At 39.0% G+C, this 27876-nt stretch overlaps 2 protein-coding genes across 2 annotated transcripts in view; both read right to left on the bottom strand.

Annotated features, from left to right (window-relative positions):
- LOC106066853 (uncharacterized) overlaps positions 1–27876 on the bottom strand; it is a 443149-nt gene that overhangs the window by 175094 nt on the left and 240179 nt on the right. The window lies entirely within an intron of this gene.
- LOC106069597 (collagen alpha-3(VI) chain-like) overlaps positions 10000–27876 on the bottom strand; it is a 130665-nt gene continuing 112788 nt past the window's right edge. Inside the window, exons 11-15 of the mRNA XM_056013587.1 lie at positions 26904–26933; positions 25583–25757; positions 24430–24628; positions 23826–24003; positions 10000–10619 (exon numbers count right to left, since the gene is read on the bottom strand). Of these exons, the coding sequence (XP_055869562.1) occupies positions 10567–10619; positions 23826–24003; positions 24430–24628; positions 25583–25757; positions 26904–26933 (635 nt within the window). The 3' untranslated portion in view covers positions 10000–10566. The remainder of the gene's footprint in view (positions 10620–23825; positions 24004–24429; positions 24629–25582; positions 25758–26903; positions 26934–27876) is intronic.

Genomic DNA, 27876 nt, shown 5'->3' on the forward strand with positions numbered 1-27876 from the left:
CCTCTATATGCCATAAGGAACATTGGTATATAGGTGTCCCAGTCATCTTGACGATCGTCGACGACTTTCGACAGGTGTTGTTCCAGTGTTCGGTTAAATCGTTCTACCATCCCGTCTGACTGGGGGTGAAGAGGGGTTGTGCGTGTCTTCTCGATGCCGAGTACCTGGCACATCTCTTGGAAGATCTTGGATTCGAAGTTTCGGCCCTGGTCGGAGTGTAACTCTATGGGAGCACCGAATCGGCTAATCCAATTTTCTACAAGTGTTTCCGCTATGGTGGTGGCTTCTTGGTTTGGTATCGCATACGCCTCAGGCCACTTAGTAAGATAGTCGATCGCCACTAGAACGTACTTGTTTCCTCTCTGGGACTCAGGAAACGGTCCGGCTACATCGATCGCTATTCTTTCGAAGGGATTACCGACGTTGTATTGCTGCATACGTCCCCTCGTTCTCCTGTGCGGGCCCTTTGCTGCTGCACACGCATCGCACCTTCGGCACCATTCTTCTACATCATCCCGGTAGCCGAACCAGTAAAACCGCTGGCGTACTTTTTCATAGGTCTTGTTGACACCTAAATGTGACCCACTAGAATTATGGATTTCTTGCAACACCTCGGCAACTCTTACTTTAGGCAGCAACAGCTGCAAGCGATTGCTTTCTCCATCTGCGGTTTCCCAGACCCTCTTGAGAACTCCATTGTCAATTGTCAGTGAGTCCCATTGCGCCCAATATGCCTTGGTAGCAGCCCCTTTATCAGAAAGGTGATGCCATTCCGGATTTTGTCCGTCTTCTTTCATAAGCAGAATGGGAGCCAGATCTTCATCTTTTAACTGGTCTTCTCGGATTCTTTCGTCGGACCATGATCCACAAGCTTGTACTCCAAGACGTTGGCAATCAATGATACCCCTCTTTTCTTCAACCTTGCTGCAGTGTTTACATTCCATTCTGCAAGACAGCGCGTCAGCATTCTGGTGAGTTTGGCCTTTTCGGTGCTGTGTCTCGAAGTCATAGGTTTGCAAACGTTCAATCCACCTTGCGACCTGTCCTTCAGGATTTTTAAATGACAACAGCCATTGAAGAGCAGCGTGATCTGTCCTAAGGGTGAATTTTTGCCCATATAAGTATTTGTAGAAATGTTGTATGGCATCCACAACTGCCAGTAGCTCACGTCTTGTGACACAGTAGTTTCTCTCGGCTTTCGACAATCTCCGACTAAAGTAAGCTATGACTCTCTCAGTTCCATCTATCTTTTGGGATAAGACAGCGCCTATTCCAGTATTGCTCGCATCGGTGTCAAGTATGAACGTCTCGCCTGGTATCGGGTAGGCCAGAATGGGTGATGAAACAAGAGTCTTTTTAAGTCGCTCAAAGGCCTCCTGGCATTCCGTTGTCCAAATAAAAGGCCGCTTCGGTTCTGTCAGTTGATGAAGGGCGCTACAGAGGCTAGAGAAGTTTGGTACGAAACGTCTGTAGTACGTGCAGAGTCCAAGAAAGCTTCTTAACTCCTGGATATTAGCGGGGATCGGCCATTCATTTACGGCTTCAACTTTATCCGGGTCTGTGCTGATTCCTTCCTTAGACACGATGTGCCCAAGGTACTTGACGCTCCTTCTGAACAAGGAGCACTTCTTTGGATTCAATTTCATGCCAGCGTTTCTGATTCGTTTGAATACTTCCTTCAGGTTTGCGATATGTTCTTCGAAGGTTCTGCCTATGACGATAATGTCATCTAAGTAGACAAGACACGTGGTCCAGTTGAGATCTCTTAACACATGCTCCATTAGTCTTTCAAAGGTGGCTGGGGCGTTGCAGAGTCCAAAAGGCATTACGGTAAATTGCCAGAGACCATTGCCAGCAGAGAAGGCCGTTTTATCTCTGTCCTCGGGGTGTAGTCCTACTTGCCAGTAAACGCTCTTCAGGTCAAGGGTGGAAAAGATCTATGACCCAGCAAGTGTATCCAATGTGTCGTCAATCCTAGGAAGCGGGTAGCTGTCCTTGTGTGTGGCGTCATTTAATAATCTATAGTCGACACAAAATCTCGTGGATCCATCTTTCTTCTTTACCAAGACGATTGGTGAACACCATGGACTATTGGATGGTTCAACAACCCCTTGCTGCCTCATCCGTTCTATGATGTCCATAGCTTCTTGGTGTTTTGCTAGCGGCAGGCGACGTGGTTGCTGTCGTATAGGCCTAGTGTTTCCTGTGTCTATTCGATGCTGGATTAGATTGTCCGCCCAAAGTCCATTTCATCAGACGGCAATATGTCAGAAAACTCTTTGAGGAATTGTTCTGCTTTGGTGTACTGTTCTTTCGACAATATCGTTTTGACTTCTGTCAGAAATTTAGTAACCTGTGGTTCACTGGACTCGAGTCTTTCGACGGGGTTTTCACTGCTACAGTTTCTTATCATCTCAAGAGCATGGCAACCAGCGATAGTGCTACCTTTCCGAAAGTGTTTCTCTACTGTACCGAGGTTCATAATTCTTACGGGTACCATTAGGTCTTTCCCAATCGTGACTAGTGCCTTTCCTACTGCTATTCCGTTGTGGTTGGTGTCCAAGCTTTCTACCAGCGCTGTTCCTGTCGTGGGATAGCCGTCCTCAATTTTCCCCCAAATGATCATTTCAGACTTGGCAGGCAAGGTTGTATTTTCTACCAACTTAATCCTTCTGACTCGGCCATCTTCTTCATTCTCGTCGCCAAGCAAGGGTACTTCGAGGTCTCCACATTGTAAAGTGCCTCCGCCGATATTTAAGGAAAAGCCATATTTCAGCATGAAGTCGACCCCTATTATGCAGTCATCTGTGACGTCAGCAATCAGGAATTCGTGTTCGAATGACTGATTCCCAATCTCGACTGTTATGTCGATCAGGCCTTTAATGGGCATCAGTTCTCCACTGGCTGTTTTCAACGAGTAGGCTCCAACTGGCGTTTTCTTGCTACTGTCCACTTTATCCGTCCGGATGACTGATCGTGAGGCACCAGTATCTAGGAGGAAGTGATAATTTTGACATCCAATTTTTCCGATGATTTTCAGACTCTTGCTCTGTCCTAGCACGGCGACCGGGATGATGGTTGTAGGGGCTCTCATTCTCTGTGTCGCTGGGTTCCGCCCCTTGAAGCCGGCGCGTGCTAGTTTCCCTGGTAGCCCCGGGAACTTGGTCGTGCATACCTTTCTGATCTGTAATGGGTTCCAGTTTGTGGGAATCTTCTAGTGCAGCTTCTTTGTATATGACCGAGTTCACCATAATTCCAGCATCGTACAGGAGCTCTAGGTTGATTTTCTGGTATCTGGTTTGTTCGTCGTTCATCTAGTGCCTCTGTCACCCTTCTCACAAGTTGTTCAAATTCTTCCTCTTTGACTTCCAACTTTCGGCCTTGATGAACGCTCCCAGATGCGTTTTTAGCGGCTTCATATGAGAGAGCGTATACGAGGGCTTCACTGGCCTTACGTCTACCACTAACTCTGGTGGTTTTCTTTAACTCGGGGTCTCGAAGCGCATCAATGAAGGCGTCTGTGGTAATGACCTCCAGAAAATCTTGTGCGGCTGTTGGGTAGGCCAGATGTGCGAGGCGTTCGATGTCTGTCTCTAGCTCCTGTAGTGTTTCACCGAGGCGCTGTTGTCTGGTCTTTAGTTGCACGATATATACTTCTTGCAGATGTTCATCCCCGTATCGGAGTTCCATAGCCTGGACAAGGGCGTCGAAGTCTTGCTGGTTCGGTAGAGACTGTAGCAATTCGGAGGCTTTTCCTCTTAGGGATAACACAAGGGCTGTCGCTTTCTCCTCCTCAATGTTCCATTTGTTAACTTTGGCTGCTGCGTCAAATTGCTTCTTGTATACTGACCAGGACACGGAACCATCAAATACGGGGAGCTTCATTTTCCCGGAGACTTCAGGTACCAATGACGTCATATTTGCTTCTGGTACATTTGTGTGCTTGCCGTTGGACTTGTATCTTCATTTCGTCGATGGCCTTCTCCACTGCGTCGACCCTCTGATTCATCTGCTCGTCAATGTTGGTGATTCTCTCCTCCACAGCATGTATGCGTTGGTTCATTGCCAATAACTCCGTTTTAATTCCCGAGTCCATTTTGTCTATCTTGTAATTGGTGTTTTCTTGCCCCGAGTTCATCTGCCATCTGCTCCTGTATGCTACTGGCGATCTGTCCCTGCATAGCTGCCATATGTCCCTGCATAGATGCCATCTGTCCCTGCATAGCTGCCATCTGTTCCTGCAAGTCCGGTTCGACTTCAAAAAGATATGTGTCCGGATCTTCTTTTTCCTTCACCAGTTCTTCCCGAAGGCGTGCTTGTAAGGTTTCTTTGTTTCCGCTCATCTTCAGATCTCGATTACGGAGCTCTCGCCTCAGTTCCTTCAAAAGGAGTTGGTCTAGCGTTTTCGTAGTAGCCATTGCAGATCCCACTTCTGACACCAGTTGTTACGAATCTCCCTATCCAGGCTCGCTGCAAATGGCACCAAACGACACCACCAACTGTAAGAACTTGACAACTCAGGGCTTGAAAATAACGTAATAGTTTAATGTCAATAAATAACAGCCAATACTGTACAATTGGCAGCACGTAACACAAGACTGTACAAATATCTCTCCGCTGTATCAACTCTTGCACTGGTCTCTCTGTCTCGTCTCGGACTTGTACTGAGCCGTTGTAACGAACTGTAGATCGGGATGTTGTCACTCCTGGTCTCTGATACCTTCGCTCTTTATATAGGGTCTCTGCTGGCCTTCTAGAACCGGACAGAACGTCGCTCGACCATTCTGGGTGGTCAGATGACTACATCCCTCGTGACACTCCTGAGCTCGGTTCACGATGTCGATCCTTCCCGAACCATCATGTTGATACTCGTCTCGGCCGATCGTCGTAACTCATCACGGTTGACCGCTCATCTAGCGCTGGCCTGGGGCGATTTGCGTCGGCTGACTACACACACACACCACCACCCCCATCTGTGCCACCACCAGGTTTATAACAATATTGATATTTTAATCCATCTGTATATTATGTCGCACACAGACTCTGATCTCAAAGTTTATCATTAGTAAATATAAAATGAAAAAGGGTTGTACCAGGTGGAAGTGGCTATACATGCAATCACCTTACGCCCATCGGATAAACCAATGCTTTTTTTCTTTTTGTATTTTAGTTAAGAAATTATTAAATTTAACAAAAATGTAACTAATATAGTAAATTAAATTGTTATATCGAGTCACCCACCCCCTATTATTTAATGCCAAATGTAATCATTAGAAGAAATTATAAAAAGGAACGTTTTCACTCTACCGCCTCTCCCTTTCCAGACGAAAACATCACGTTTTAAAACAGAATAGTCAAATATGGCGACAGAGTTTATGTAATTGCACACGAATTTATCTTAGTTATTTTAAGAAAGTCTTTGTTTTGGAAAATTTAGAATTCATACGAAATTTTTCATTATAAAAATAACAATCGAGATGACTTCTGAACCGAAATATTATTTTCCAAGTCTCATTTTTCAAACCTTTACTCATACTGAAATTTTGTTATTGTATAAAAATGTTGAGACTACAACTCAAAATATACGCCTGAATCCTAAGAATGAGTAGATTGGCCCACCTAATTTCTCCTCCCAGTTCCCAAATGTTTTGTTTAGAGCTTTGAATTATAGTTCTGTAACAAAACAAAGTTTCAAACATGCCTATTGCACAAAATGCATCACTTACAATTGAGCTTTTTTAAAAAAAATATTATCTTTCCAATATTTTTTTTTCGGCGGCGATCCTCAAAGTCTTAATTTAAATATGTGGGGTATGTTATTATTTCCAGTAACAAATCGGTTGTATTTACAATGTAGTAAGGGCCTGTAAATTCCTATTAAAATATTTTTCATTGTAGAAGTCAGGAGAATGTGTTTCTGCAGTGACGAATGCAAGAAAACGTTTTTGGCGTCGGAACGTCGCCCCGAACACCACTGGGGAACTTACAGAGCTCCACCAGACCCCTTAGGCGTTTAGAGAATGGCCTCAACATGACTGTTTTATTTTTTTGTTTCTTTTTTTTCCGCCAAAGGTTGAGAAACACTGCTTTTGTTTAAAAATCTTAGGGTTAGGGTTATATATATATATATAATACTAATACTAATACTAGACATATATTACCCGCGGCCCACGGGTCTTAATTTGCGTATCACTGTCGATATAGTCATTGAGAGTGCTTTGTAAAGAATTAAACGAAATAATAATGCTATAAGTAAAGCGAATGCGGAATGAGTGAATGTAAAATAGTAAGAATTAAGCTATCAAAATAACTAATCTACTGAAATTCTTTTTAAAAAAAAAACATTTACTTTTACGCCTACATATATTTGATTAAAATTTGAAATGAATAGACTTAATTTTTATTGTTCGTGTGTTGAAGTATAAAGTAAATCTTGAGTTAGAGATAGAGTTAGATAAAGTTAAATATAGGCTTGGATTGAGTTATTTTTGTGCGTGCGTGAAGGCTTCGCTCTGCGCATACGTGACTTTTTGTTATTAGATGTACGAAATTCATGAATGGAATTATTCAAATATGTCTCAACACAGCGAATGAATTTACGAAAAATGCTTTAAATGTTTTAAAGTTTAAATCTTTGCGAAGAGAAGTTCTATCACTAGAAGGACGGGTCATATCGCTTCGTGTGCTGCCAGACTGCCGCATTTAGTTTGTGTTTAGTCCCAGCACTCAAAGTTTTATTTTTTCATTTCCATCGTTTGAATCTATGTTAGAATACTTTGTGATCCTATTGTAATATATATTTAAGACTTAGGTCTAAGGTACTTTGGAAATGAGATTTTTACAAATAAAGAATGGACAAAACCGTACTTTCTGTATTGAGTTGTGTTCAATTGGTAATGGATAATTATGTTTATCATTTTAACGTCATGATCAAGCCATTACAATTTGTTTAGCTTTCTTCAGTTATTATATTCTGAAATTGTTGCACAAGATTCAACGGTGTGAAGTATATGAAAGTTACACCAATGAAATGTATCTTTTATTATTTTTCTGAGACTCCAAACTCTATAGTCAATATATCAACAACTAACAAATCTAAGCAAACTCACTCTGTTTTCCTGATTCAGGTCTAGTAGGCGGTACAGTGTCTTTTGGTCCTGCAACAAGTAGACAGAGAAAAATAAAACAAATTCCTATGTATTTTGATCTGAGGCGTAGTGAGAAGGGGCAAAGGGGCACGATTGGGGAGCGCGACACGCAGGGAGGCGCATAAGAAACTAAAATTATTAGTAGTACATTATTATGAAATACTTTTTATTGATATGCCTATATTTCTAGGTGATGTTCATAGTAAATTAGGGGTGGGGGCGACAATAAAGTTACTTGCTCCTATTTTCTCACTACGCCTCTGATGTTGAATATTATCACTTAAGGTAAATGAACATCTGAATGAAACTATTTCTTAAGTTAGTGCTTGATAGAAAAATTTGGTATAATCATTTTAACAGCTGCCAACAGAATTTTAGAAGAATGATGCTCGGCAAGTTAAAAAATAGAGAAGATGGCATTTAGTCATCTTAGATATATTATAATTGTTTGTATTTTTATTATTCATTATATTTTTTATCTATTTTTCACAAGACATATCATGGCTAATTCAAAACTAATATTATTGTTGAGCACTTAAAATTTAAAATATAGAAAAATATATCTATATATGAATATTGGCAGAACAGATAAAGATTGCAATCCAGTGCAGCTTTCAAACAAACGAGTGCAGCCCATATATAAAGATTTATATTCGAATGTGTTTTAGCAAGCTGACAATCTTGTGCTCTGTTTATAAACCCAATTCAAAATCTGAGTGAAAATATTTGCTTCATTTAAAAATACATGACATAAGCATTTCTTTTATGCTGCTAAATAGCTCGACTTTTGAAGGTGTAGATTTTACAATGCTGAAAGCTCTTTGCATGCAGTGCCTATTCTATCTACTGGCTTATTGGTGGCTGTCTTTATGAATTTTTGGGTTGCTTCCATTCCTTTGGACATAAAATAGCAATAAGCATAAAAATAGCGAAATAAAAAAAAAGAAAACAATGCATTGAACTATTTAACATCTATTTTTAAATATTGATGAAGGTTTTTTATAAAAATTAAAACTGAAAGTAAAATCTTGATTTAGATTTCACATTGATCATCAAATACTTGTCTAACTACGATACAAACTGACCTAAGATAAATGTTTCTTTTTAGACATAATCTGACATAGGCTAACCTATAGGCTTCATTTTTTAAATGAAAATGTATCGTTTTTCTTTTTCTACTTGAGAAAATATCAATAACGTCCATACTACTTTTAGATCTTCTAATGCTTAATACCAGTGTTTGTTTTGTAAAAAAAAAAATAGGTGCCAGTACTCAGTGATTAGGTGCCAGTACTCAGTGATTAGGTGCCAGTACTCAGTGATTAGGTGCCAGTACTCAGTGATTAGGTGCCAGTACTCAGTGATTAGGTGCCAGTACTCAGTAGTTTATTGCATAACTTTTAATTACTAAAAAATATTATGATATACGTTAAAATACAAGAAAAGTAATATTTTTTTCAAAACGGTGCCGAACGCCGTTCCGGTGCGTGCCGTCACAAAATAAAAGTATTGCTTAGTACAACTAAAATTACAGTGGCATCTATAGTTTCCCCTTATATTTTTCTTTTGGCTAGTTATTTAATTTAAATTTTGTTTGAACGTTATTAAATTTGGGAATGAATACATAAATAAATAAGCACCAATAAATTGTTCAAAATGTGCATGAAAAGTATGGTGATATTCAAATACAGATTAATGAGTGCATATTTCCGATGTATATAAGATACATTATACGTACAACTTTTAAAAGCATTCTCAACGTGATGTTACCAATAAGGTAATATTACTTCGCTTCAAACGCACAATCAAAAATATCTTTAAAATGTGTCTTTAACTTTATTCATTGTGATCAGCTCAAAGAAAGATGCATACGAAATGGTGTGAAAGAAAGAGTTGAAACAATGTCTAGAATTAAAATACACATCTCTACCGTCAAAGTACAAGCTTTAAATGTATCAAAACTGCAATCAGCTTTGAAGGAACATTTCATGGCACACAGGTCATGCTGGGTTGGCATGCTAAACTGAAAATCACCTGTTTGTTAGATGGCCCAGACGTGTTTTTAATTTCCACTACTGGTGTTAGTTTTTGTTTTGGTAGTTGTCTCCAGGTGTTGTATTTGGGTTAGTTAGTATCCATGGTTACCCTAATACCTTCACTTCATTTTATTTCAATATAATTATTGTGGCCAAACAAAAAAATCAAAGAGAAAATAAATACAAAGATTAAACGAATAGATGTAGGTGAGTGAATAAGATTTGGGCTTTCAAGAAAAAAAAAACAACAAAGTCTCTGTGGAAGATGAAAATATACATGAAGCTTCATGAAGACTGAGCAACAAAAGAAGAACATGAATGAAATCTTGTATTGTATGCGACTAGGTTCTAATCACATAATCAATATCAATGTTAACATTATACAATGTTAAATATTCATAGAAGTAAAGCCTTACAGAGAGATTAGCATAGATGTTCAAATTACACTTTACAACTTTCTAATAAAATGGAAACATTTTCAACTATATATATATCTATAAAGTATCTCTTCAGACGTTTTGACCTATGGGGGATGATTTACTATAAAGTATGATCTGTTTATATATATATATATATCCATCTTCAATTTACATTTATAGTATAATGTTAAACTGATATTAATATAAAAATGATTTCCATTTTATGGTTGTAAAAAATAGTAAAATAATAAAAAGTATAAAGGCAGAGAGAGAGAGAAAGAGAAATAGAGAGAGAGAAAGAAAGAAAGAAAGGAGGAAATACTTAGACTGGTTACACTGTAACATCAAAGAAAGATACGAAATATACTTGAAAGAAAAAAAAAACAAAAGTCTTGATCCAAATCAAAATTGATGAATTTTATTTTTTTGATTTCTCAAAATCTAGTCTTAAGGAATGCAATACTGGAATAAAGTTTAGATTACTGCAAAGTGTATTTGAGTCAATAATACATTGTGGGACACAAAGAAACATTGACAAAGATAAAAATTAACTGCATGACACAAAAACATTGAACGTCATAATGACATACAGATACGCCTTGATACACTATATATTAAAATAACACTTTCAGACACAGTAACACAGTGACTTTGATCTCAATAAGGTAAGTCTAAGACTAACTAACTGACAGAAGAGTAACATATCTACAATATTTGTATGCTGTCTATTTTAATTTTCTTAAGCATGAAACTGGCATGCAATAAAAGAAAAGCTAAAGAAATTATTCGCAAAATAAAATACGCTACAAAACCACGAAAACACAGACACATCTTGACCACCAAATAAAAAACAAAAACAAAACTAAAATATAAAAAGTTTAGCTATGATGCACCGACTTTCTACTTTACAAAAAAAATGTATGTATTAAATTGCAAATAGAATTGAAAGAAGCATATGTCAAACTAATAATAATCTTCCTTACGTGCTGTGGTGGTTGGAGCTGGAATGGTGTTCACTGAAAGAAGAGACAGAATAATGTTCAATTTAAAAAAAATATTGTAAAGATTTAGTAAATACATTTTATGACTTGATATAAATCATTACAAACAGTTTACATCTATTTTCTTTTGTTCTTAAGTTTCCCATTATACCCTGCATAGTGCATAGCGCTTCTATTGGGTAGTGAAAGTGGGACAGAGATGAAGAGTAAATGGTACAGAAAAATGCAAGGTATCAGATACCAGGAAAAGAATACAAATGAGTTTGTACTTTTTACAAGGCAAAAGAAAAGAACTCATTATTGTCGTAAGGAGACAAAAGCTTAACTTGTTTGGTGATATTGTAAGACCTGACTCACTATTAAAAGTCATTCTTCAAGGTACAGTGCAGGGAGCACGAAGAAAGGGTCGTCAAAAACAAAAAAAAAAAAATGGCTGGATAATATTTAAAGAAAAATGGGGAAAATGGAGGGATCTAGTTACTGGAACTATCACAGCACCGCTGAAAAGATGAAAATCAAGGGACAGATGAGGATGATAATGACTACATAGTGGCAGACTATGTAAAGCTGATGAGTTCTTGGGAGTTCACATTTTTTAAAAAATCCAACTCCTTGAGAATCAAGGCGTGAGAGACTCTAATTCTTCCACTTAGCCAAGAAACAAAATCAAACTAATTGCGATTGTATGCGTATCTAGCCGTACAAGTCAAGAGAATAAAGCTTCCCAGAATTGTTGAAACAAGATGTAGCAAATGTGGGATAACAGGACAATGATATGAGAGACGGTTTCTTGTTGGGTGTCACGTACAAAACAAAATGTCAGTATATATAGCTTATGCCGAGGCCCCCCCCCTCCCGGCATGCTAGGATTGTTTCAAAGATGCACGGGCAGTCTCTCTCCTCTCTCCACACTTCAATGTGAATCTAATGTGTACTAAGTAATTGCAAATACCCGATACTGTTTGGGACTATCAGCTTCGCAAGTTCTGCAAGCTGCTTAAAGTTTACCGACACCTGGTATTACCTCAGGGTTAACTACCGAAGCCTTCCTCATGTTTTGGATAGCTGCAAGGCAACATGTTGACATGGCTGACGTGTCCTTCCTACTCGGAGATGCACAGAACATTTATAGCCACCAATTGAGCTCTGCACTGTCCATTTTAAAGTCCACTGGTAACAACTCAGAAACAAATGATCTAATGAAGCTTTCTAACAATTGGAATATGGAAAAATTCCAGTGTTTTGTAGAACTTTTTGTTGCTTTTTTAAAAAGTCTTTAATAACATTGATAGTAGAGGCTTTAGTAGTAAGTAATGTATTGATAATTTAATAGTAGATTTACAAGTATAAAATATTCTCAGCATATAGGACGTCTTTAGGGATTCTTCCGTCTGGCATGAAGGTGACATGTCCAACTCTTCTCTATGTCAGAAGACAATAGATGCTGAGCTTGCGAACACTTTTTTTTTAGTTTAGAAACGCATTTTAGTAGACAGACTTTGAACGCGACATTTCTAGTGACGACATGGGGTTATAGATTATTGATATAAACCTTATAAGGCAGTTACCGCTAGGCTCTTGAAGAGATACCATCGCTTTTAGTGACTGACTCCACTGTTGCCCATATTCTGTATTCAAGTCTCGTTATTCTACTTCATCAAGAGTGAACTTAGCTACTGAGCATTAATCGCTTTTCTTCTTTGTTTGTGACGGTGTATTTCTTAGTAATAAAACTCACATCTGTAATACACTTTACAAGGCATCCAAGCATCTAGGATTATTATCAAGGTACTGTAAACATACATCAAGCACAACTCACACATACATCCGTTACAGGGGACAGAACCAATCGCCGACCAAGACTAACCTATGGAGATGTCTGCGAGACATGAGAACCACAGACATCAATTAAAGTATGTCGGGGAAAATAGCACAAGACAGGACAGCATGGAGACAGACTGTGCGTGCTGGAACAAACCTCGTTGAGAGCAAAAAAAAAAGAGACCTTAGACAAGAAAAAGAAAAAGAAAGCTGCCAATCAGCTAGCCCTGAAACAGATACATACACATGTACGAACTATGTCAAGCTCAGCCCCCCCCCCCCAGATATGGCTTAATTAGTCACACAAGAGGAAACCAAAAGAAATTACTCATCTGGGCGCATCCAGCATCCATTGTCCTACTAGTGTTACCATAGTTACGCTAAACTGGTCATATTGTAGTCAAACTGAATTTCCATTTGAATGGACCAATAAAAATTACCTTATCTCTTATCTTATCTCTTATCTTATCTCTTAGTGACAAAAAGAGCCATAAATAAAATCCACTATCCTTAATATTTAAACATTGCATAGAACACTTTCAGAGAGGACATTTGACCAACATAGTCAATGTTGTATGGACATTGCTTGATTTATTTACACGCTTGTGGTGATTCTTGATATCTTAATTTCATTTGTTTTCACACTAGCATATTTCTAGAGTTGGTACTATTCAGTGGCTTCACTAGGGCCGGTGTCACCCGGGGCGGTTAGCTAAGGATGTCACCCCCCTCTCCCGCTCTCAACTTTTTTCACTATAGAAATTAATTTTCTTGAGCCAATACAGTAAGCTGATTACCCGTTTTCATCGATTTTTGCCCAAATGTAAAATTAGTCAATTTTATTTGAAAATCTCATTGTTGTCATTTTTCAATAGTTTTGCATATTTTCAATACATATTTATTAAAATCACCTAAACATTTTCTTATTGTTAGACTTTTAGACGAAACGGTATAACATTTTGCTGTGTTATTTAAACTTTAACTACCATCTAAAGGGGAAAACGTAAGTTTGCCGCTATCTTAGTCATCTATTGGTCTTGGGGAGGGTTTAAAGATCATCTATAGAGGTCTGGGCAAAGCCCCGGGCACCAAGCCTTTTGCCGCTACCTTAGTCATCTATTGGTCTTGGGGAGTGTTTAAAGATTATCTATCGAGGTCCGGGTGAAGCCCCAGGCACCAAGCATTTCTAAGCTTTCAAAACTCATTTTTGTTAAGTCTATCAATTTCTAGTAGAAAGAAGATTGCAGGTCAAATAAAATTCAATTTATTAGAGGTAAAGGGCCGTATCTGAAGCGTGAGAGACATTCGAGGCAGTGTTTCTTAAACTTTTACCATTGGCACCAACGCCCAATAAGTTTTTTTTTTTTCAGAAATATTGCTATGTACATAATTTTAGACTGTTTTATAAAACCGAAAACGTTTTTTTCTGGAGACAGAGAGGCATCAGGTTCTCTATTCATCCATCGAGGTGGTCTGTTGAAGCGCCGTTAGTTTCTCCAAGCGTTTTCGTTCGTTCTCAGCATGTGTCGTCTTCCCGTAGTAGGAAGAGCTCTTGTCAATGTTAAATTATAACGGAGTGGGACATTGCGCTAAAGAAATATTTCCTTGGAATCTAAACACACTATTTATGCTAGTTAAAACAAATGGCTAAAATAAAGTTTTTAAAGCGAGACAGCATTGGCCAATACGGGGATGTTCAAGGTACATACAGCGCACGTCTTAATATTCATCTTTATGTTTAGTAAGAAGCCTTGCCGCGAACTTTTTTGTTTTTGTCATACAAAGATCGCGAACACTTGAGAGAATATTGACCATTCTGACCATTCAAAACGAATCACATCAGTAGAGACATTTTGAAATGTCTTTTTCAAAACGTTTTTAATCGATATTTCTGCAGACGCCTCACACAAAAACGGTAAACATTTTAAAATATCCTTATAAGTAGAAGATACGAAGTCTTTATCTTGCACTATATAAATTTTTTAAACATTGATAGTGACATTTCACTGGGTTAATATTCAAAATTTGATTGATAACTACAATGAACAGACAACTTTTTAATTATGCCCGTGTAAAATAATTTGAATTTTTGCACCCTCTCCCCATTGGTCAGGACCTCGCGCCCACATGTGAGAACGTCAGCCCCCTTCCGAAGGGGTGCCCCCCCACCACAGCTTGAGAAAAGCTGCAGCAGTTCATGCGAGTTTGTAATGGGCTTGAGGTCCATAGATCATCCTCATCTATAGAAAGGCGTCCTGTAGCAGGACTGTTCTGTTCACGCAAAAAAAAAAGATGGTAATTTAGTCGAGAGACATTGGTTTGTACTGCCGTAAAATAGACTCTAGAGGCATTAATATGTTTTCTTTAAAATAACGAAATAACCTGGACCATAAAACGACGTTTAATAATTAATAATTAAATTTGTTTTAAAATTCAGTAATAAAGTCTCTTTCGCAAAAAAAACAGTACTAAAATATAAATAACGACAATGCAAACACAAACAATGTTTGTTCTTAAAAAAAAAACGCCTTGATATCACGTAACTTTTCGGACATTTTTACCAAAGTAAAAAATATATACAATAAGGGCTTAAATACAATACATAGATCTAGATTAGTACAGCAGATACGTTTTGCCATATTTGGGTATATTTTTTTTAGATTTTTTTTAAATCTAGATTTTACTAATATTCCATTTTTCCATTCGGGCTTTTATTTTGTCAATGTTCATTTTTTTTTCATTTGGGTGTCACCCCCCTAATGGGTGTCACCCGGTGCGGACCGCATCCCACGCACTCCCTAGTGACGCCACTGGTACTATTGTATTTGCTTTGTGCTTTGTTTTTTAGATTTAATGTCACACAAATCTACCCATTTGTCTAAAAGTGTATGAAAAGAAACATTGCTTTATTATTATGTTTTGACTGTTGTACTTAAAGTTCAATGTGCGGCTTCTTTTTCTGTTGTTTTATATTTCTTCACGGGGGCCTTGTCAATGGCTGTTTAGATTAGTATTAGTTTTAGGCCAAATAAAAATGTATTCAAAAGATAATAAACTACAATTTTTTTGCTTTCGTAGAGTTTTCATCGAGTTTTGTTTAATCTGTATTTAACACTTTACCATAAAGTGAGGATCAAAGTGAAAGCAATATGGGAATATTCTTGGTATTTATCGGTATATTCTCTAGCGCAAATTCTATCGAGACTAAGACTGCTTTATTGAGCCTTACGGAAATTTGTTGTGATTACAAGGACTCTTTTCTCATATAAAGAAGACACAACAGAAAAACACACATAAATACAACAGACACAACATAAAGAGTTCATAAAGAGAAGTCTTGAAATCTAATAGCGTCTTTGCTGAAGAATGATTATGATTTTAATTGAATACAGTTCATACAGTCTGGTAAAAATGAACTGTGCTTATCTCTGGACGAATATTATCAGACATAATCAACAGTTGGATACATGATTTGTGTCAATAGATTTAGGTAAGTTCATTGTTTTGGCCATAGTTCCCCACAAACTGAAGTGAACGTTGGAGAGAGGCAAAGGCTAGGGATGGATTATGTCAGGGGGAAGTATGGCGAGAATGAATGTTAGTTTGATATTTTGGTATGATTGTTATATCCCCTTGTTATGAATGCAAAGTGTTGCACGTGTTGTGAACTGAGTGATTAAGTCTTCGTTTTATGTGCGAGAGAGAGAGAGTGTTAGGTCAGTAAGGTCTTGCTCCCGGTCCAGGAAGGTTGGATAGTCGCTTCCTGGACTGGTGTTTGTTTATTAATATTTACAGTGCATTATTTGAGCTATATTGGATATTAAAATATCATTGTTATATTCTTGGAGATCTAGAGTTGGAGTTGATGCGTATTAAGTATAATTGTTCTTAGTTGTAATATTTAAGAATTGAAGACTTTAAGAATCAAGTAATATTTGTTCGTATAAGTGAAACCCCTAGTGAGCCAAGTTAAGAAACACAACACATGAGACAAGCATATATAATTTGAACCCCTGACAAATTACAACAATCGAAATCAAATCAACAAATTTCTGCTAACACATTCAGTTGATGAATTCTATTCTCACATTGAAACAAGTGGTACATTTCCCTTCTAGAAAATGTAGCCTACTAATTAAAATACACAATACATTTTAACTCCTTTAAACTGTAAGTAGTTTAGTCTAGAGATTCACTAGAAAGGTACACAAGACAGTCTAAACCAGATGCATATCTATTTCCTTGCAGATACACAAGACAGTCTAAACCAGATGCATATCTATTTCCTTGCAGATACACAAGACAGTCTAAACCAGATACATATCTATTTCCTTGCAGATACACAAGACAGTCTAAACCAGATACATATCTATTTCCTTGCAGATACACAAGACAGTCTAAACCAGATACATATCTATTACGTTGCAGATACACAAGACAGTCTAAACCAGATACATATCTATTTCCTTGCAAATACACAAGACAGTCTAAACCAGATACATATCTATTTCCTTGCAGATACACAAGACAGTCTAAACCAGATGCATATCTATTTCCTTGCAGATACACAAGACAGTCTAAACCAGATACATATCTATTTCCTTGCAGATACACAAGACAGTCTAAACCAGATGCATATCTATTTCCTTGCAGATACACAAGACAGTCTAAACCAGATACATATCTATTTCCTTGCAGATACACAAGACAGTCTAAACCAGATACATATCTATTTCCTTGCAGATACACAAGACAGTCTAAACCAGATACATATCTATTTCGTTGTTAAGCTATGGGGAGACTAGAAAGGAGTCGTTTGGCAGTGAATAGGATTTGAGCTACAAAATGTTAATCATAATTCTACAATGTGTGGGATAAATAGTGACATTAGATAATATCAGACCACATAATAAAATAACTGTCACAGTCCAGTTTTAGAACCTCTGTGACATGAAGTGATCGTCCCGAGACATGACGTTAAACTGCGCTCCTCTTTCCTTAGCACTTTTGGAGCTCAAAAGTGCCCTACTTCTTTTCTATCATTGTGTCTGCCTCCTCTTTTCCTAAGTCTGCCTTCATTGATCATCACACTGTCTCCTTAACTTTAAATTCTCACTACGTCCTAGACCAGTCCGTTTGCCTTGGACTGCGACGGGTAAGGGGGGATAAAGAGATCCTGGTGTTTGAGTGGTGGCTATCTGAGGATAAACCACAATAACACAATACTTTGGCTCCAAGTTCCCCTAGACCTGAGACCCAGATGGCCCGCTCTGGGTCAACCGGCTGGTCATGCCGAGCTACCAGCATAGGTCGTCGACCTATGCTGGAGGGCGGTGGCTGGAGGGTCAATCAGGGAGCTGCTGTATCGGACACATGTCCGATGTAGCAGCTGACTGAGTATAGCACCTGTGTAGCCCTGGCGGGCTCATTCTGGACATCCGAATGGCCCGTCCCCTTGTTGGACTCGATGGCGGGTGGGGAGCACAGGTGCCGAATTAACCAAAATATATATGGACAAAAAAACACACACAAAACTACTTGCCCCAGACCTATGTCTGGGCAAGAAACGTCGAATTGACGATAAAAAAGAGGAGGTCCCAAAAAGCTGTGCCACCTGGCCATCATTTCTGGTGGTTAGATGCACAGAGGAGGGGAAAAGCCTGACCAAGTTGAGCCCTTTTATTATCTATAAGGGACTCAAGTCAGTAGTGGGAGAGCCCAAGAGTATGTCTAAGCTACACAAAACAATGGAACTCCTTGTAGAAGTAGACAGCAAGACACACTCTGATGGGCTTTTAAGATGCAGAAGACTATGTGATCTCCAAGTGGAAGTCATGCCACACAAGAGTCTGAACACCAGCAGAGGTTTAATCAGCTCTAGGGACCTACTGGAATGTTCCGAGAAGGAAATAGTGGAGGGCATTGAAGGAGTCACCCATGCCCGGCGCATTACCAGGCGCAGGGAGGGTGAGGAGGTCAAAACCGCCACTATTATCCTCACATTCGGAACTAGGACACCGCCAGAGTATGTGAAGGCAGGATACCTACGAGTTCCAGTGAGGCCCTACATACCTAACCCCATGAGGTGCTTCAAGTGCCAGGGTTATGGACACGGCGCGGCAGTCTGCAAGAGGAACACTGTGTGTGCCAGATGTGCTGGAGAGGGTCATGAGGACAAGGGCTGCACAGCCCAGTTCAAATGCCCAAACTGTCAAGCTGGCCACTTAGCCTACTCCAAGGACTGCCCTGTGTGGAAACAGGAGGTTGCCGTGCAGGAGTACAAGGCAAGAAACGGATGTACCTTTAGCCAGGCGAAATCGGCTGTACTGGCCCTACCCAAGGGCCAATTCGGCTTGACAAAGACCTACGCCCAGGCTGTTGCTAAGAAAGGAAGATCCATAGCCACACAGACGGACACATTGACCCCACCACCCCCTCCTCCTCCCCCAACTCAGAAGAAAACACCGCCAAAGAACACACCTCTGAAGAAACAAGAAAGCCCTGTTGTCATGCTAAAGAACAGGTTCTCTGTGCTCGCTGATGAAAAACATGGAGACTGAGCAGCATGTCAAAACCAATACTCCGGGAGAACCCGGAGACATCATGTCTGACACAGGTTCTCCTCAGAGAACCCAGCCAGACACCCCAACCTCTACCGAGTTAGAGGTTGACCAACTCCCTAAGGGGAGAAATCAAAGCGGAGAGGATGCCCGAGGTGAGAGAGGAGGAAATAACCTCCGCTCTAACCAGAGGGATCTCCCCTCTCCAGAGAGAAAGACTTCCCCCAAAAGGGGGTTGTCCTCCTCTCCATCCAAACCCAAGAATAAAAATACCAAGGTCACTGGAATAAAGGGAAACCCCTTCGGGGGCCTCCCAAGGCCAAATAGCTCCAAGTAGGTCATCTAGAATAAGCCATGGATTCCAGAATTGTACAGTGGAATTGTAGAGGCCTCAAGGCCAATTACGAGGAAATGCAGCTACTGATGGACCCTGAGACTCCTGTAGCTGTCTGCTTACAGGAAACATTTCTGAAAGATTGCATCAGCTTCCGAAGCTACCGTGCTTACACCAAGAATGTTGAGGATGCAGAGAGAGCATCAGGTGGAGTCTGTATCCTTGTGAAGAATAGCATCCCCCATGAGATGGTAGAACTACAGACCACACTACAGGCCGTAGCAGCTAGGATAACCCTTCACAAGGTTATCACTTGCTGCAGCCTGTATCTACCACCAGGCGCTCCATTAAACCGAACAGACATGGAGGACCTATTGAAACAACTCCCCCGGCCTTATTTAATCCTTGGGGATTTCAATGCCCATAACACCATGTGGGGATCCAACAATACCGACACAAGAGGTCGTATGCTGGAGGATATCTTCCTCCAACATGATTTATGCATACTTAATGATGCATCACCGACCTACTTGCACCCAGGAACTGGATCATTCACATGCATTGACCTCACCGTATGCGTCCCCGGACTTCTGGACGATTTTAAATGGTCAGTTAGCAATGATCTACGGGGAAGTGATCACTTCCCAATCATCATTACTAACAATCTCCCTTCATTGGGACGACCTCAGCGGTGGAAACTGAATAAGGCCGATTGGGAACAATTCCAAAAAAGATGCTCTGAGGATATCACAGAAAATATCCTCCATGAACAGAACCCAGCTGATAGCTTTGCTAGCAAGCTACTAAGTATAGCCAGGAAAGTTGTACCCCTAACCTCTGCAAATCCAAAACGGCCTAGCAAACCATGGTTTGATACAGCTTGCAAAAGTGCTATTGGTGATAGGAAAAAACGACTGGCTGCATTTATAAAGAATCCTTCCCAGGAAAACCTAAAGCTATTCAGGATAGCTAGAGCAAAGGCTAGACAAACCATACGGTCAGCCAAAAGGAATTCCTGGAGAAGTTTTGTCGGCAGTCTGGATGCCAAAACTTCTGCTAGAGCGGTTTGGAAGGCAGTAAGGCGAATCAAAGGGAAAGAATCAAATGCAATAGGGCATTTGAAAAACCAAGGACGAACTGTCACGTCCCCCAGAGAAATAGCTGACTGCCTTGCATCCTCAATAGCAGAAAAATCATCCACTGCACACTATACGCCAGAGTTCCAAAAAGTCAAAACCAGGGAGGAAAGACACTCCATTGATTTCAGGTCAGAGAACAATGAAGACTACAACAAACCGTTCTCGCTTGAGGAACTGAGGGAATCGCTGGACAAGTCACATGACACAGCGCCTGGAGAAGACGAAATCCATTACCAGTTCCTCAAGCACCTTCCCGAACCCTCATTGGCAGTCCTACTAGGGGTCTATAACTGTGTGTGGCAAACAGGCGCTTTCCCAAACAGCTGGAGGAAAGCCACAGTTATACCGATGCCTAAACCGGGAAGAGACGGCTCTGACCCAGCTAACTATCGACCAATAGCACTAACAAGCTGCATCTGCAAAACCGTGGAAAGAATGATTAACAGTAGGCTGGTCTGGTACCTGGAAAGGAATAAAGTGATCTCAAACTACCAGTGCGGATTCCGGCAGGGGCGGACAACAACTGACCACCTGGTAAGGCTGGAAGCTTATATTAGAAATGCATTACTCAGAAGAGAACATCTAGTAGCTGTATTCTTGGATATAGAAAAGGCCTATGACACAACCTGGAAACATGGCATTCTACGTGACCTGGCGCTTATGGGGCTTAAGGGACACCTCCCCCGTTTTGTGGAGGAATTCCTGAAAGATCGAAAATTTCAGGTCCGAGTGGGCAACTCCGCTTCTGGCACTCATGACCAGGAAATGGGTGTACCCCAGGGCAGCATTCTGTCAGTCACCCTGTTCAACATTAAAATAAATAGCATCATAAATGCGCTGTCCCCTGGCATAGAGTGCTCCTTGTATGTCGATGACTTTGTCATTCTTACTTATGGGAAAAACATGAACACCTTAGAAAGGAAATTACAGTTATGTTTAAACAAAATTCAGGGTTGGGCACACTATAATGGTTTCAAATTCTCAGACTCCAAAACAGTTAGTATGCATTTTTGTAATCTAAGGGGACTCCACCCAGACCCTGAACTATTTATACACAAAAAGAAGATCCCTGTCGTGAAAAATACAAAATTTTTAGGCCTCACCTTAGATTCCAAATTTAATTTTATCCCCCACATTAAGGAACTTAAGAAGAAATGCCAAAAGTCATTAAACATACTAAGAGTACTCAGCCATACGGACTGGGGAGCTGACAGAGATACATTGCTGCTGCTTTATCGGAGTCTAATTCGATCCAAGCTAGACTTCGGATCCATAATATATGGAGCAGCAAGGAAGTCGTACCTAAAAATACTGGAACCAATACAAAATGCTGCCCTGCGTCTCTGTCTCGGCGCGTTTCGTACATCACCTATCCCAAGTCTCCCTGTGGAGGCTGGAGAACTCCCCATGGATATAAGAATGAAAAAGCTTGCAATGCAGTATATAGTCAAGCTAAAATCCAACCCCACGAACCCTGCTTTTGACTCCATATTTAACCCCACAGAGGTAGAATTATACAATCGAAGGCCTAACGTCATACAGCCGTTGGGCCTTCGAATGAGAGAACCCATCCAAAATTTAACCCCACCCATTGACCAAATCTCTAAAATAGAAACCCCTCAGAATCCTCCTTGGCTAATGAATAAACCCAAATTAAATTTATCCCTCCTTAATTTCAAAAAAGAAAATACAGACCCAAGCATACTACAAGTCCACTTTAGGGAACTGCAGGAGAGCTACGGAGATTGTGGCACCATCTACACAGACGGATCCAAAATGGAGGGAAAGGTCGCGTGTGCCTGCTCCTTTCGGAACAAAACAATCTCCCGTAGACTCCCCGATGGCTGCTCCATCTTTACGGCCGAATTGCACGCAATATTGCTTGCACTTATGGCCGTAAAAGCATCAGAAAGGAATAAATTTATAATCTGCTCCGACTCCAAATCTGCATTGCAAGCTTTGGGGCGGATGAAGACTGACATCCCATTGGTACATAAGAGCCTGAAGCTGTTGGACCTAATAACAGCCGACCGTAGGGATGTCACCTTCATCTGGGTCCCCTCCCATGTTTGCATTGAGGGAAACGAAGCCGCAGACAGAGAAGCAAAGAGAGCCCTAAATCATGCGGTGTCAGGAACCCAAATTCCCTACTCGGACCTGAGACAAAGTATTGCCTCTGCCACCTATCGAGAGTGGCAGAACCGATGGGAGGCTGAGACTCACAGTAAACTCAGGCAGATTGTGGCGGATGTCAGGTGGCGGCCCACATCTAAGGGCCTGACAAGGCGTGGTAGCACAACCATGTCCAGACTTAGGATTGGCCACACCTACATCACGCACTCTTTTGTACTGAAGAGAGAGGAGCCCCCACTTTGCGAGTACTGTGACTCTCGCCTCACCGTGGAACATATCCTCGTTGATTGCCCCAGATACCAGGATGTCAGGGCGAAATATTTTAGAGCCACTAATCTAAAAACACTATTTAATAATGTCGACCCTGGGAAGGTACTGGGCTTTATTCGGGAAGTGGGGCTATCTACGAAGATCTGATTTCTGAATTTGTGAACATGCACTATTTACATTAGATTTTTACCAAATATTTAAATTTTTACTACCTTTACTATTTTAACTGTGAATAGACCTTGATTTTAATTATATGACTGTGTGGAGTCTGGCCCTTGTTGTTTAGAGAGAGAGTGGTCCTTGGGGGACTGCAGGCACGACATGGCCTAAATTGTGCCGATGTGCCTCAAATCAACAAATCAACAAATCAAATCAACATGAAGTGACACTCAGTCACCTATTGTAATATTCCATGCGGGCAAGCACGAGGTTATGTGAATAAGTTAAAGGACTCTGAAATAAGGGTCAATGTTAGGCAGTTAGTGAAGAACTCCAGCAGAGAGTGTATGTAAGATTTTCTCTGTCTGTAATATGTACCTTAATGAATTTGATCTAATGTTAACTTGAGAGCTTTCTTCGGACTTATATTGTGAACATTTCATTGATGTGATTACTTATTCTACATGGCATGAGCAGCCAGTATTTATTGATTTATATTTTATGACGGCTGAAGTCGCCAATATCTTTTGTAATTTATCTTATATGTAGTAAACTTCATGTCTGCCACCAGTGTGTTTATCAGTAATTCTAAATGTCGTCGTTGGAGACTTCAGTATACTAGTGTTGTTGCGCACTTGCAAATCTAGTGCGTTTAATAAAGTACATCGGTAAGAAGAGCATTATAGCCGTACCAGAAAAGGTACCTACAACATACACAGCATTCGCGTCATCACGCCTACAGCCAAAACCAGGCAGCGACAATAACGAAGACCAGATTTAATCCTAAAAAGCTGATATGACTTACAGGCGGGTATCAACTGGCTCAACTGTGCACCGTAGCTTTTCAGCTCTGAGTAATCCGAAAATGTGACCAAATTGGTTTCATCAGAAATCGTCTCAAGGGCTGCTTTGTCGTTAAGACCAATGCCTGCACTGTACACAATGATTTTATTTTTATTCAACAGAGTTCTCTCTTGCTGAAGCTGAAATAGAAACGAGTTTAACACAATAAATTTTAAAAAATCCCACAGTGCAACATTGCAGACAATTAAAATTGCATTCATTTATTGATCGCCCAAAAAATAGTCGAGAATTCATTGCGAACAAAATAAATCAGCCTTATAGACAGTCACGGCTAATAGCTAATAGTTTGGGCACCCAATCTTTGCTAACAGACAGTAAAAACAACAATTCATTGGGAATAATTGACATCAATGACATTCAAGCACTGATAAATAAAAGACATTATGGACCGACTGGAATGTAATAATGACAGATAAAGCGAACACACATACTTTGATATGAACAGAGCATGTAAAGCTTGAAAAATATCATGAACTTTTGTAGACTATAGACATACTGTCATCAAATTTTATCAAAGGCTATATTCCAGCAGTTCAGATACATACCAGCAAAGCTGCTCCGCTTGTCACAGTGTCTGTGAAGACTATCAGTATATTTTGTACATTGGCTCTGTCTCCATTGGCGGGAGTAAACATTCTGGTTCGAACATCTCGGAGCACAGAAACCAAATCGAATTGATCGGTTGTTGTCAGTGACTTACTTGCGGTACCCAGGGCGTCTATGATAGCACTAGTGTTTGTGTAGCTGAGAAATAACAATTGTTTCCTGATGTAACTATTTACATTTTGAAATATTTGTGTTCAATGAAAGAGATAAAACGAATAAAAACGTTGTATAGTATTAGCCACTAAAGGCTTATGTCGATAGAGATAAAGGTTATGGTAAAAGCCTTGCTATCCGTGGGTGCATATCACATAGAGTTCATAAAGAATACGGTTAATAAAAGTGTTATGTGGCCAGTATAACGACCAAACTTTTTTAGTCCATGACGTATGTCAGCTATCTTACCATTAGTGTTTCGATTAAATGGCCTCTGAAAATTCCTAAGGTCAAACTCCCAGTCTTCAACGGCATTGAAAATAGAGACCCGCTGGTTTGGAAACTTTTTGTACCTTCGGGCCAGTCACCAAGCTCATTCTATTTTAATGAATTGTAGTTTTAAATATTGTTTCTGATAATCAAAAGTGATTTTTTTTCAATTTTCTTGAGCACCTATGCTGGCACTTTGTCAATGCAATCCTTCTCACTTAGCTTGTTGCCTTATGCCCCATTGAGCTGGGCAAAATAAAGAAAAAAAGAAATGCTAGTTAAAATTCATCAAACACAAAATGTTATTGTCCAGTGGGTGCCTGAACAAGTGTCTCACTTAACTGCCGGATACGAGATGCAGAGACACAGTATTCATTATAATTATTATCTGGGTATTTGCACAGATATATCTGTACCAGCAAAAGTAGCTCAACCAAATGGCACCACACCAATAGCTTGAAGCCAAAACGAAAGGTCTTAAAAGAAAACGATGGATTAATGAGATGAGATCAATGAGATACTACAAGATTGTTTGCTTTTATTCCCAGGAACTTCTTCGACCTGAATAGACTTTTGTCTACACACGAATTCAAACTATAGAGCCCGCTCTTTTTTTTTTAATGGAGCTTAACTACTGGGCCAGATTGTCAGAAAATTGTAAGAACTTACTCCTTGAGTTGGAAAAAAAAGTTGTTCTTATCAAAGTAGAGCCCAAATCTGACTTTCTGATTATTGACATCAGACGTGAGGACAAGAGATTTCAAGTAGTCTATCAGCTGCAGGAACTCAGTGTTAGATCTCCTCGGGTTGAAATGAACGGCAAAAACAATATCTGCTTCACTCCCTTGAGAGAAAACAAACAAGTTATAAAATAATATTTATATTTTTGGCAGCATATATTAACAACATTAATTAGAATCACGTTCAATTATATAATTGTTTGGTTCAAGGTCATTTCATCCCCGGGTCATTTCATCTTTCATCCCCTGGTATTTTTATCATCTGATCATTTTATCTAACAAATAGTAATTGTAAAAATATTGAAATCAGCGATATATTTAATATATTCAATTTTTTATTTCAATGACAAAAAGTGTGACACATTAGATGGGAATACAATTAAAATTAAATGACATCCTGATATGGGTGAAGTCAGCCTTTATTAGAAAAAAAATAAAACCTTATTTCAAGGCTAAAAATAAAGAGCCACAATTTCAAAGAAGAGCAATTTAAAAATAAAATAAAGTGAAACATGGTCGTACTTCCACCACACCTTGGCGTTTCGTGATAAGTTATCAGCGGCACGGTCATAATTATTCCAATCGCACTTTGATCATTACGTCATGCGCAGGATAGTATTATAATATTACACCCCCCCCCACATCAAATAGAAGCGCTATAGCTAAGTACACACCCAGATTTACAAGATTTACAAGATTGCTCATCAAGAATGTAAAGTGGAAGGGGAAATCCTATAAACGCATTAGTAACATGTCAAAAAGCATTCTACATAATCCTATTTAAATATTAGATGAAATGAGGGCTTAAAGTCAAAGTTTATATAGTCAACATAATTAAACAATGAAAAAAGAAAAAAAATATTTGATAGGGGATGAAATTACCAGGGGATGAAATGACCGGGGATGAAGTGACCGGGGATGAAATGACCGGTCACCGTTTGTTTTAATATTGACACTAATTTAAATTGCGGTAGTTAAAATTATTTTGTAAAAAAATCTACATACTTAAATATATATATATATATATATATATATATATATATATATATATATATATATATATATATATATATATATATATTTGATATTAGTCTAATTAATTCCAAAATTAATGATTTTACAAACGTTTATGACAATTACGTAAACTATCTTTGAGTTACTTTATTTGTGTATTAAATAATTTGTATTCTGCTTCTATTTGGAAAGTACACAAACTCACAATTTTTAATGTATGTAGGCCAGTTACTCACCTGTGTCTGCAACGACTTCAGAAACACTCTCTGAAAATCAATATTTATGTATAGCCAGATATCTCAATATAAATCAACAAAAACTCTTAAAACACATCTTTAAAAAGTCTCTAAAAATATACAATTCAAAGTTTATAGCTTAACTGTCTCGTATGTAAACAAAGTAACCTCGACAAAATGCACAAACATATGTGTCAATACATGTTGTGACTAAGGGACAGTTGTGCTGGACATTATGCTGGTGTAGAAGAGAATAGATGTGTCTAGTTGTTGTATTTACATTGCTCACCTAGTCATTTGAGAAAATGCAACAAAAAATAGAAAAAAAAAATTGTGCAAAACCATTTAGTTTCAATCACCACTCAAACTCAATGCCAATTTTTTAAATTTTGAATTAAATTCGTAACTTTTAACTTTAATTAAAAATACCTATTAGAGATTTTGTTGTAATTTTGAATAAAAAAAAAATAGATGCGATTTGACTTTTTTTTGTATATAGTCAAGAAAGTTGATACATGAAAAAAAATGTCCAAACAACTGAAGCAATGAAACGACACGAGCTTATACAGAAAAAGAAAGTAATTCCGTAGCAGAAAGATGGAGAGTAAGTAAAAATGCTGCAACAAAACTAGAAATACGGAAACACGAATCTATATAATAGCGTAGTTAGATAAAGAATCCGCTATTGGAAACATTTTTACTAAATAGCTAAAACTTACTTAGGAACACAATAAACATTATTTCTATGGTACTAGATGTATTGAATACATAATGTAAATATGTTTGTGTTGTGAGATGAAGTATTATTTAATTCTCAGCTACGGATAAAGTGATTTCAATAAAAACATAATTTACGTACTGATAACAGTAATAGAGATACGAACATTCTGAGGTTTAAGTTCAGATCTGAAGTCAAATAATCATTCAGTATTTATTGTAACTATATTGAATGTAACTCTGCTAAAGTGATAGA

The sequence above is a fragment of the Biomphalaria glabrata genome, chromosome 16 (genome assembly GCF_947242115.1).
Source record: "Biomphalaria glabrata chromosome 16, xgBioGlab47.1, whole genome shotgun sequence".
Classification (NCBI taxonomy): domain Eukaryota; kingdom Metazoa; phylum Mollusca; class Gastropoda; family Planorbidae; genus Biomphalaria; species Biomphalaria glabrata.